This window comes from Cervus elaphus, chromosome 29 (assembly GCF_910594005.1).
Source record: "Cervus elaphus chromosome 29, mCerEla1.1, whole genome shotgun sequence".
Classification (NCBI taxonomy): domain Eukaryota; kingdom Metazoa; phylum Chordata; class Mammalia; order Artiodactyla; family Cervidae; genus Cervus; species Cervus elaphus.
The window spans coordinates 37,590,569-37,603,159 of NC_057843.1; the positions used below are offsets into that span (position 1 = coordinate 37,590,569).

Genomic DNA, 12,591 nt, shown 5'->3' on the forward strand with positions numbered 1-12,591 from the left:
TTCATGATCTGAGCCATGAAACTGGATTCATTAGATTAGGAGGTTCTTGCTTGGGGAAGTTCCACTTAAGCTTTGACTTGAAGGAGAAACAGGAGTTAAAACAAGGCGATGAGGGGAAGGAATAACATTCTAGACAACTCAGCATGGGAAAAGATCCTCTTGCGGAAGGAAAGATGGTGAGCAGGAAGGACTTTGAAAGGTCAGTGTGGCTGGAGAATTGGGAATAAGGAGTGCCCTGGTCTCAAGTGGGCCTAAGCGGCCGGCAGGAGCAGGCCAGTCAGGTACTACACCTTCCCAGTTGTTCTCTAGGTTAACAGACAGCGTACTGCAGCAACTCCATGTTGGAGATGCAGAGCTCTGAAGCAGACAGGCTCCTTGCAGCAGCACGCAGGAAGAAGACTAGATGCTTACTAGGATCTGCTCTAAAACCAAGGCTCTACCTCATCCCCCCACAGGGTGACATGGAGAGAGGAATACTTTTCTAAACCTTCCTTTCCAGAGTGCCATAAGCAATAGGTTGTTTTGGGAGCCCACTAAATTAGATTTAAGCCCTTCATCTGTTTACCTGTAAGTTCTTTAGCTAATAAGTGGGAATAAAAATACTTTCTTTTCAGGATTCTTCTGAGAACCAAATGAGATAGTGTATTAAAGCACTTAACACAGTCCTTGGCTCATGGCAGGTATTCAAGAAATAATAGCTATTATTTTTCTTAGCTGTTAAATGGAGACAGTGGCTACCTCACATGGTTATGATGATCTGTGATTAGATCATAGTACGTGTAAGCACGAGGCTAGGCCTCCTCTGTGCAGTCCTATTTCTAGTCAGAAGAGCCAGGAGCCTACTTTTTTCAGAGCCTGTCCAGAGCCTGTTCTAATGCTCCCTGCGCAAGCTGGGCCATTGCCTTCATGAAGCATAAATGATGACCCTCGTGCAGTCTTTTAATTCATGTCAATGTATGACAAAAACCACTACAATATTGTAAAGTAATTAGCCTCCAATTAATAAAAAAAAAAATAAAAGCAGTCTCTTTTCTCACGTTTCCAAGTTTATGGTTATCTTTCCATTTATTAATCTGTGTCCCAATACCAGGCAGGGAAGCCCTGCCTAAGAAGGCACACCCATCACACCCAGTCGGGTGTGGGCCCTGCCGCTGAGCCTCAGGCAATCTGCCCAAAGAACCTGAGGCGCGGCGCCGCGGGACCGGCCAATCAGAAGAAGTTTGGCCCTCTGCAGTTTCCGTCCGCTCACTAGGAGGCGCTGCGGCCGCCGCGGCGGCTCCCAGAGCTGTCGCGGGCCGGGGCGGTTGGACTGGCTGCTGATTCTCGTGGCCATGGAGTGGGGTTCGGAGTCGGGGGCCGTGAGGCGGCACCGCATCGGAGGGGAGCGCCGGGACGGCCCGGCGGCCGCGCAGCAGCCGGAGAGGGAGGCCCTGGCGCAGGAGCCCCTGGCGGACGCGTGCGGCGGCGGCGCAAGGACGCGGAAGCGGAGCGGGGAGGGGAGCGGCGGCGGCGCGAGCCGGGGCGCGGGGACCGCACTGTCTGAGGCGCGCGCCGCGCTGGGGCTAGCGCTCTACCTGCTCGCGCTGCGGGCGCTCGTGCAGCTCTCGCTGCAGCAGCTCGTGCTCGGCGGGGCGGCTGTGGGCCGCCAGGGAGAGTTCGACGCGCTCCAAGCCAGGTACTGCCGCTCTCTTCAGGCCGGTGCTTTCCTTTTCGGCCCGGGGCACCTCACCTGAGTGTACCCGCCCCCGCGGGACCGCCCGGGCTCGCCGGCCCTGTCCGGCTGCACGTGGGGTGGAGTGAGGGTGGCCTCGCGCATCCCCTTTCAGGAGGTACAACTTAAGGGACGCGGGGCTCGCGTTGTCCCCTGTTAAGCTCGTGTTGCTGGTGGTCAGGGCGATTACGTCGGTTGTTCCACCCACTTTCTGGTTGTTAGTCGTCCCCCGTCTCTCAGAGCAACTTACACTTTTTACTTGTCCTCCTGCTATACAAACGAAAAGCTGTGAAATTTGTGAACCCAGTTAGGTTTTCGGGGAGGGTTCGGAAGGGAATAATGCAGTGATCTAAGTTTTTGAGGGTCACAGGTCTCAAATCTGAGCGCTGTGGAGGCTTTCTCTGGAGCACTGCACATTCACAATTTTACAGTTTCAGAAGTTCTGAGATTCCTGGAGCTTGTCCTTGATGTGTCAGGTTTTTTTGTTGGTTTGTTTTAATTAAAAACAAAGTTTTAACTAAAACTTTCCTCATTGGTTTCTTTTAAGTATGCCAGAAAACGTGAATTAAGTCAGAGGTAGTGTAAAAACCAAAGTGCATAAAATATGCTTGCAGAGTTTTCAATAACTATTGTGTTTCAAAAAACTTTTAAGTACAAAGCACTGGAAGCTTATTTTTTTTAAAGGCTTCCTGAAACACATCTCCTCCCCCTCTTTTCCCCATTTGGAATGCAATGAAAAGACAAAAAAAAATTCTGTTTGTTTTAGGGGTAGAGTTGGTTTACCCTGAATTGAAGTTACTAGGCCCTCTGTGCACACTGGGAAGACTGAGTCCATTCTTCAAAATCAAAAGTTTTTCTTTGCTTATTTAACCCCTTGACTAAATTGTCTTTGCTCATTGGTTTCTGCTGCTTAGAATCAGTAACCCAGAGTCAGTAACCCTCCAGACTATGACAAAATAAAGTTGTTTGCTTTCCCATCTAGCCATTGACAGTTACCCATTTTGAATTAACTTGCTGGTCCTTGTATTGATTCTGTGTGGGTGCTGGGAGAAGTTGGGAGTGGGTGTGGGTGGAGAAAACTGAAGGGATGAATTCATGGAAGGCAAAAGAAATGATGGAACTTGGCAAGTGATTTTCACATGTTACCTGAAATACTAAAGGCAGCCTTTTTTGTGTGAGAAGAACTTGTTTTATGTCAAAGAACTTGTCTTTTGGGTAGGGGGAGTGTGGAGGGAAAGTTGCTCTAAGTGTTAGTTTTCAGCCAGCACGCCCTGTCATCATGCTTCTTTTCGTTGCTTCCAGGGATTATCTTGAACATATAACATCCATTGGCCCCAGGACTACAGGAAGTCCAGAAAATGAAATTCTGACAGTACATTACCTTTTGGAACAGATTAAACTGATTGAAGTTCAAAGCAACACCCTTCACAAGATTTCAGTAGATGTACAACGGCCCACAGGCTCCTTTAGCATTGACTTCTTGGGAGGGTTTACAAGCTACTATGACAACATTACCAATGTTGTGGTAAAGCTGGAACCCAGAGATGGAGCCCAGCATGCTGTCCTGGCTAACTGTCATTTTGACTCAGTGGCGAATTCACCAGGTATGTGCCTGTTTTTTGGTCATTTTGAGGTCCTCATAGCCCAAAAACTTGGTTAACTCGAAACTGCTTGAGCAATTGTGGGACACCATTTTCTGAGACAAACTCTTTTTTTCATTGTGGTGGAAGACAGGATAATTAGAATAGTATACTTTTGTTTAAGATTCTACCTTTTAGTATTCTCTCAAGTGCTTTATTTACTTAGTTTTTAAACATTAGTGCCAGCAGCCCAGCTACAGGGTATCGAGTGTTTCTACAAGACTGAAATAGCCTTATCATTGTTACCAGTGTGTGTTCTTGAGTCCCGGAGTTAGGTTCTGCCCCTTCAAGTGTTTACTCAACTAGGTGTTGTGCTAGGCTCTGGGGATATGGGATTAAGGAACAGTTTTGGCCTTCAAGCGACGTGTAATTGGAGACTCATTCTCCTAGCATTTTCTTTCGACCAGTTAAGTGAGAATGTTGGTCCATTGGGGATGCCATACTGTTAGAGCACTTTGATTATTAATCCATAAATCTTGCCCTGAAAATAGTTTACCAAACTAGAGTACTTGATGTTTAGGACAGGGCCTGAAACAATAAATATTTGTTGAATGAATATCTCCTAAATTCAACCTCAATTTTTTAAAGTAAGATTCCTCAGAAAAAGGTTTTCAGTAGCTAGGGAATGTACATAGGGAAGAATAGAAATAGCATTTTACAGTGAGATGGCGTCTGGTTCAGTCCCCTCATTTAACATAGGAATACACTTAGCTGACACCACTGATCTTAGACAGGGCCTGGACCTGGGTTTTCTGGCTAGTCGGTTCTTTTAGCTGTATTTGAAAGAAAGGAGAGTATTAGGATGTAGTTAATACTCCCTTTGGCAAACTACTTAACCTCTTCTTTCCTCAGTTTCTGATCAGAAAAACAGAGATATAATAGTACTTTCTTAATGGTATTGCTTAGAGGATTAAGTGAGGATTAAATATGAGTGAAACAGTAGACTAGCAACTGGCATGAAAAATCCTTTTTTTATTAGTATTTATTTAATATTAGGTTCTTCCAGAATGTTTAAACTTAAACCAGGCTCAATGTAAACATGCAGAGTTATACAAAGTCTAAAATAAAATTTATGTGCTTGATAAAATTTTTCATACTAGGATATCTTTAGTTGGAAATCTTGCCAGTTGCATTTAGAATGTAACATGCTTTTTCAAAAATCAGCGTGCACTCATGTTTTTTACAAAGTCAGAGATACCTTTTTGTGTTGGGGAAGTTAGTGGTCTTTTATGTCCAATTCAAAGCAGTAATAAGCATCACCCTTTGCTTACTGTTGTGATGCTTAAAATCTAGGAAGGGACAAATTAACACCATGATTATTTAAGAGCATCATATACGAAAGATGTGTATACAAGTGTCAGAAACAGTGCTAAATGTTAGAAATCATATATGGAGTCCAGGCATAAGGGTGGGATCATTTGGTTACTGGAACCCATTTTTAACTCAAATTTTGTAAGGATACCCATGCCAACAATCTCAGGGAAATTTCTGAATTGTTAAAAGATAGTTTTAAAGACATTTTATAAAATAGACTATCACCTAAATTTTTTTAGTGGATGAACAGATTGAAGTATGAGTATTTTTTAAGAGTACTTCTCAGCAAGATATCTGAAACTTAGGAATTGATATCCATTAGGAGTAATGTTACCCACAGAGAGGCCTTAAATACCTTCTTGGGTTTGCATAGTTCCAGGCTGTTATTCTGGAGGTGGCTGCAGTTTCAATGTTAATTCTAAATGGAAAGGGATGTTGGTTAAGCATCCAGCCCTTTTGATACTGTCCTCTAACTTTCCTTGTCTTTCTTAAAGACGTCTGACCCTTCTCTAGGTTTGTTCTCAGACACCAGAGCTATTAAAATAGATGATGAAAGTACAGTTTAACTTTTAATCCACCCTATAGAGATATGTATCTTTCAACTTCCATTTGTCTTCCTTTGAATAAAGAAAACTTTTACCGCTTTTTATTTTAAAGTAAGTCACAGTCTCAAAGACCATTTATTTCATTTGGTTCTTGAAAGATGGCACTTTTTATTGATAGCTACGTGTACTTCCTGCTCGATAGTAATGAGGTAATTATTACTTTGTTTCACTTTGATTAAATTACAGTCCAGTAATCACTACTAAGACAAGCATAGCTAACAGGTAGTTTCTTCTCAAGCAGGAATGAGGTCTTGAATTGAATAGCACCAAAACAAATACTTTAGCTGGCTGCAAAGCCGTCCTTAAATGTGTAGAGAAAAGAAGGGAAAACTGACCCTGAATGCCTACCACACACACACTAGACACTCTACATTGCTTTGTCATCCTCAGCACATCTGTGAGTAGGTGTCATTAATTTGCCCTCCAGGCCAGGAAGGAGAAAAGGGGCAGAGCTAGAATTTACATCCAAGTCTTTCTTACTCCAAAACCTACACTAATCTCTATAGCACCCTGCCTCTCAGTATGTAAACCCAGAAATGCTGTTGCCTGGGTTATTACTGTGTCTGTTTACTTTGATGATTGATGATTATTTAAACTTTTCATTATGGAAAATTTCAAGTGTATACAAAAAGAATAGTTTAATGAACCTGAGTGTTCCTGTCACCCAGCTTCAACAGTTCAATCTTGTTTTTTTCTGTACTCCCCCCACCGCCTCCCCTTGACTATTTTGAAGCAGATCTCAGGTATATCAGCTCCTCTGTAAATATTCTGGGCTGTATGATTGAAAGATAAGAACTCTTTTTTTTGACATGCTCATAATACCATGAATTACCTCACTGAAAAACTTAGTAGTAATTCCTTAATACCAGCAAATTGGAGTAGGAAATGGCAACCGACTCCCGTGTTCTTGCCTGGAAAATCCCATGGATAGAGGAGCCTGGCGGGCTTACAGTCCATGGGGTCACACAGAGTCAGACATGACTGAGCATGCTAACAAATCAGCTAATATCCAGTTAGTTTCTTTAATTACCTCTTATGGTACTTTTAAAAGTGTCTAAGTACAAAAGTCACCTTTATAGTCACCTTTGATTAATATCTAAAGTTTCTGAATCAAAAGGTTAAGTGATTTAATAAGTTCCTCTGTTTTATCAATTCTTAGACCAGGGATATTATTAATACTTTGGTCATTAATCCCCTTTCCTGTTTCTTACTAGGTGTCTTCTTACTAGGTGTCTTCACACGATCCCCTTGGAGAAACTTTTAAAATATTGCTACACTATCCAAACTGACCCCTCTAAATGTGGAGTGATCTGCAGCTTTTATGATTTTGGCAGAAAAACTAGCAGGAAAGGAGTAGGTGGCAGTTGGAGATGACATAGGAAACCAGAAGTGAAGATACTACAGAGGATGTAGAATAAGGATAAATTAAATTGCTTTTGGTGATGAGCATGCCAGTTTTCAGTATTGCCTTAGGTCCCCTCTAGTTGATCAGTTAACAAATACTAATTGAGCAACTGCTGTGGGACGAGGCAGAGTTGGAGATACTGAGAGTAAGTCAGCGAGCGAACCAAAGATCGCTGTCCTGGAGGTCGCTGCTGGTGGGTGCAGTTATTACCTGACGACGGCAGAGCTGTGCTGCTGCAGCTGTTGTGATGCCGCCTTCGTAGGGAAACTCCGTTTCTTGCCATGATGGTTTGTGCTGTAAAGGTTTTAAACTCTGAGAAGCAAATCTGTTTTTCTGATTTAAAGGTGCCAGCGATGACGCAGTTAGCTGTTCAGTGATGCTGGAAGTCCTTCGTGTCTTGTCGACATCTTCAGAAGCCTTATATCATGCGGTCATATTTCTCTTTAATGGTGCTGAGGAGAACGTCTTGCAAGTGAGCTTTCACTATTTTAAAGACTAGGCTTGAGTAATAGTGGCAATGAGAATAATAATAATAGCTAACACATGGGTTTTGTTGGAGTAGTAGAAAATGACATGCGAAAGAAATACTGTACAGGCAGTGCTTAAAAAAAAAATCGATAGCCACTTATGTATGCATGCTTAATTTTGAAAACTTAGGACAGATCATCTTGTCAGTGTTTTATTCATTAAAGGGCTCTCTGATGGCATAATAATTTGCCTCAGGTTTTCTAGAGTTTCAGAGATGGTTTGAGGCAGGCACGTCATGAGTTCCCAACCATAGGAATAGTGCCTTCTTTTGTTTTGCGTTTTCTTTTGCACAGGCTCACACTTACTAAAGATCCTATTTGACTTCACTCATGGAAATGAGGCCGCCTTCTGTGATGAGTGACTTTCCACTGAGCAAACTGCACACGGCCATTAGGCAGAGGGAGGGAAACAGAGGATGTCTTTAGATCCTGCCTTTGAAAAAAATGATTGTTCTATTTTTTTCTTTGCTTCATCAGCATAGACGTTCCATCTTTTAAAACAGCAAAATAAAGACTTCAATAATATAAGATTGTGTAACCAGTATTTGTTTTCTTCTCATTCAGGCCAGTCATGGTTTTATTACCCAGCACCCCTGGGCCAGCTTGATCCGTGCGTTTATTAACTTGGAGGCAGCAGGTGTAGGAGGGAAAGAACTTGTATTCCAAACAGGTATGTGAGGCTGTGCATTGTATATTGTAATGCAATTTTTGTTTTTATAAAAGCGAAAACTTTCTGAATGTAAATAATCTAATGACATGAACATTGTTTTTAAAGCATGAGATAGTTTTAGCTTGTCTTTTTAAAGTTTTAAACAAAATAATATTTAATGTCGTAAAAATCCAGTAAATCATATTAGAGTTCAGAACTCAGATTTGTTTAGTTAGGAGATATTGAAATCTGCTGTTGGTGGTTTCATGCTATTATTTTTCCGCTCTGTTAGAAATGTGTGTAATGGATTTTAGCCAGAGATGTCACATTCGTTAGAAACTTAATAATGAACAGTATCTTTAGGCATGAGGTGGGCTAGGGGAAGTGAATAAGGTGAGATGGGAACTTTTTTATATTTTTAGCACCTTTCACAGACATGATATTGTTTACGTTATAAAGATATGCTAAGTGTGTCTTCATAACCTAAACAATACACATTTTAATATTCTCCATCTAACTTACTTTAGACTTTTCCCACTCAAATGGATATTTTGACTTCAGTTAAACCTTTGAGGATCTTAAAGTTGCGTAGTCAGAAGCAAGGTTCTCCCTTCTTTTCAACTCATAGCTTTCTGCTTACTCTTCATCTGAATAGTGAGAAGCAGCTGGTATGTAATGTCTGTGGGGGTAAATGGATGATTCACTATTAACCATTTCCCTCTAATTCTTGGATATTGGTCAGGATAGGAGAAACACTTGATTATAATAACCACCAGATCAAAAAGCAGCAGGAGAACATTCTGTAAGCAGAGAGGACTATGTGTTTCTTTTCTCTGAAAATATCTGGACCACACATGAGCAAGAAGAGTGTGTCTTTTTATATTTTCTCTCCTGGAAGTATACTATAATTTAATCCATGCTTTAGTTAGTTATTTTTGGCTGTGGTGGGCCTTCATTGATGCATGCAGGCAAGATGGGCTCCTCTTCATTGCTGTGCATGGGCTTCTCATTGTTTTGGCTTCTCATTGCAGAGCACAGGCCCTAGGCAAATGGGCTTCAGTAGTTGCAGCATGCGGGCTCCGTAGTTGTGGCTCATGGGCTTAGTTGCTCCACGGCATGTGAAATCTTCCCACGCCAAGGAGCAAACCTGTGTCCCTTGTGTTGGCAGGTGGATTCTTATCCACTATGCCGCCGGGGAAGTGCCACATACATTCTTTTTGTCATCACAGGACCCTGCCCCTGAACTTCTGTAACCCGGAGAAGGACCAGTTTTAAGGTTTAGTCTGTGCCTTTCCTGAATTTTTTCTGTGCATATGTATTAATGCATGCATACATATTCTGTGTGTATATATTAATATATCTTTCATACATATAATCCAGAGAAGTTCAAACACATTTACCTAACTCCTGGGTATATATCCAAAAAAACCCCCCAAAAACCCCATTAATTCAAACATACATGCACTGCAGTGTTTCTAGCAGCATTATTTACAATTGCCAAGATATGGAAGCAACCTGTGTCATCAGCAGATGAATGTATAAGAGTGTATGTGTGTGTGTGTGTGTACAGTGAAATACTATTCAGCCATACAGAAGAATGAAATTTTGCCATTTGCAGCACTGTGGATGGACTTGGAGGATATTATGCAAAGTGAAATAAGACAAAGACAGATACTGTATGATATCACTTATATGTGAAATCTAAAAAATACAACAGACTAGTGACTATAACGAAAAAGGAGCAGACTCACAGAACAGAACTAGCAGTTACCAGTGGAGGGGGAGGGGCATTCAGAGGTGAGGGAGGAAGAGGTACCAACTATTGAGTGTAAGACAGGCTCAGGGATGCGTTGTACAGCATGGGGAATCTAGCCCATACTTTGCAGTAACTTAGATGCAGTAACCTTTAAAAATTGTGTTAAAAGTTTTTTAAAAAGAAACACATTTACCTAGGGTCAGGGAGGCCAAGACACAAGTCGTTTCATTTATTTCTTTACATTTATTGAGTACTCACTTTACCGGTTTAATTTATAGTCCATGCTCTTTTTACTAAACGCAGACAGTTAAGCTCAAGAATCCTATAGTTTACATTTTTAGATATATTGGCATTATTTAGAAGGATATAAACAAACTGTTAATAACAGTCACCACTGGATGGTGGGCATTGCTGATGGAGCTGTGGTGTGAGTGACTAGAGGGGAGGATGGGGCAGACTGTGAAAAGCCAATTTGAATTTTCCATTGCTTCATAAACTTAAAACCAGAATTGCCATTGCAGCTTTACTTATACTCTTTATAGTTTTCTGTACTGTTTACATTTTTGCATTTCATATGGGCTTCCCTGGTAGCTCAGCTGATAAACAATCTGCTTGCTATGCAGGAGACCCTGGTTTGATTCCTGGGTTGGGAAGTTCTCCTGGAGAAGGGATAGGCTACCCACTCCAGTATTCTTGCCTGGGAAATCGCATGGACGGAGAGGCCTAGTAGGCTACAGTCCATGGGGTCACAAAGAGTTGGACACAACTGAGCGACTTCACTCACTCACTCACCCACTCCAGTATTCTTGAGCTTCCCTGGTGATTCAGATGGTAAAGAATTCACCTGCAATGTGAGAGACCTGGGTTCGATCCCTGGGTTGGGAAGATGCCCTGGAGAAGGGCATGGCAACCCACTCCAGTATTCGTGCCTGGAGAATCCCCATGGACAGAAGAGCCTAGTGGGATATAGCCCATGGGGTTGCAAAGAGTTGGACACAACTGAGTGACTAAGCACACAGCACATGATTAATAATAAAACAAAATCAGACTTGTTACTAGTTAGCAATATATATGGCTTAGCAGGTAAAAAATCCACCTACAGTGCAGGAAACACAAGAGACGTGGGTTCAATCCCTGGGTTGGGAAGATTCCCTGGAGCAGGAAATGGTAACCTAGTCCAGTATTCTTGCCTGAAAATCCAATGGACAGAGGAGCAATATATATACAGTTTAAATGTTTTACTTACTCTAGAATAAAATTCCCCATATTTCAAAATTAATTTTCTTTGTGAAGGGGCATTCTACAAAAGATTTGTAAAGAATGTTTTTCCCTTTTCTTTGAGTCTTTGTATGCTGTTTCCCCTCTAGATTTTGGTAGTTTATTCCTGTGGCTAAATGCTATACCCCAAAGCTTTCTGGGCATTTTCTGATGGTCCAATACCTTTTTCAGTATATCTCTCACTTCCAAATGTTCTTGCTACAAAACACTGGCTTTCTCATGGGCATTGCTTTCAGAAAGCTAGTTAGTGTTGCTTCCGTGTCTGCAGAGGCAGGCGGAGGCCCCCTGGGTCTGCAGTCCTGGGGAACACTGCCAGACCACTCCGTCCTCAGCTTCTGTAGCAGGCGCTTTTCTCCTGCACAGAAGCGTTTGTCCTGCCTGGGAATGTTTCAGTTAACAGTTTGTACTCTCCAGTGTCCTGCTGTCACTTCAGAGAGACATTCATTTGGGGAGTTTTTAGTGACTAGAATAATCACTACTACTTAAGTTTTTTAAAGGGGCCAGAATGCATGAAAGAATGGCATAATTTATCAGACTGATGATATGTATCATGAGTCAAGGCTTAATTTAATAGTTTTGAAGGTGTTATAAAATTCATTGTTTAAAATTTTAAAGTGATTAAACCAGTAATACATGTTCCTTGTAAAGAAATTATATGCTATCAACCTTGAGTAGAAGAAAGCCCATAAACAACGGGGGTCAATGAAATCTTTTTTTTTTTCTCTTGTGAAAAATATCCACGACCCTGTAATCTTACAACCCAGAGCAAACTATTGCTGTAGTTTAGTCTCTATCCTTCTGGGATTTTTTTTTTTTTTCCTATTCATCTAAATATAAATATATACGATATGTAATCTTGAATTTGACTTGAACAAGTCTTTATTGAATTTGTTACAATACAGCTTCTGTTTTATGTTTGATTTTTTGTTTGTGAGGTATGTGGGATCTTAGCACCCTGACCAGGGATCAAACCCACACCCCCTGCATTGGAAGGTGAAGTCTTCACCACTGGACCACCAGGGGAGTCCCCAGTAGTTTTTAGGTATATTCACAGAGTTGCACAGTCATCGCTACAATCAATTTCAGAATCTTTTCATCTCCCACCCTTTGGGGTGATAATGCCAAAGAGAAACCCCATACTCATGAGTGGCTTCTTTTACTTCTTGCAGTATTCTTTGATGTTCATGCATGTTGTAGTGTGTATCAATACTTCATCCTCTTTTAAAAATTATTATTACTGTTATTTTTTTGCCACACCACATGGCTTGCAGGGATCTTAGTTCCCCAACCAGGGATTGAACCTGCACCTTTGGCAATGAAAACGTGGAGTCCTGACCTCTGGACCACAAGGGCATTCCTGAGTACTTCATTTTTTTTTATGGCTAGATTATATTTCATGTAGGAATATCCTGCATTTCATTGATCCATTCATCAGTTGATGGACATTTGGATTGTTTCCACTTTTATGCCATTGTGAATAATGCTGCTATGAGCATTTGTGTGTAGTTCTCTGTGTGGACATGTATTTTTATTTCTTTGGATTCCTAAGAATGGAATTACTGGGTTATATGACAAGTTTATGTTCTAACTTTTTGAGAAACTGTTAAACTAAGTTTTGTTTTAGAAGAAATGTAAATTCAGACAACAGTAAGAACTTTTTAATAGTTTTGCAAAAGGTAAGTAGAATGATAATGCCCAATTCTGAT

The 12,591-nt window shown here is 41.4% G+C and overlaps 1 protein-coding gene across 4 annotated transcripts in view; it reads left to right on the top strand.

The window, feature by feature from the left end:
* Nucleotides 1-1,252: 1,252 nt before the first annotated feature.
* ERMP1 (endoplasmic reticulum metallopeptidase 1) overlaps nucleotides 1,253-12,591 on the top strand; it is a 55,415-nt gene continuing 44,076 nt past the window's right edge. For 2 of the 4 annotated variants that reach the window (XM_043891313.1, XM_043891312.1), the window contains exons 1-4: nucleotides 1,254-1,675; nucleotides 3,014-3,315; nucleotides 7,020-7,147; nucleotides 7,767-7,872. In XM_043891313.1, coding sequence (XP_043747248.1) covers nucleotides 1,332-1,675; nucleotides 3,014-3,315; nucleotides 7,020-7,147; nucleotides 7,767-7,872 — 880 coding nt within the window. In that variant the 5' untranslated portion in view covers nucleotides 1,254-1,331. Of the gene's footprint in view, nucleotides 1,676-3,013; nucleotides 3,316-7,019; nucleotides 7,148-7,766; nucleotides 7,873-12,591 lie in introns of all 4 variants that reach the window. The other 2 variants (XM_043891311.1, XM_043891314.1) reach the window with 2 other exon arrangements.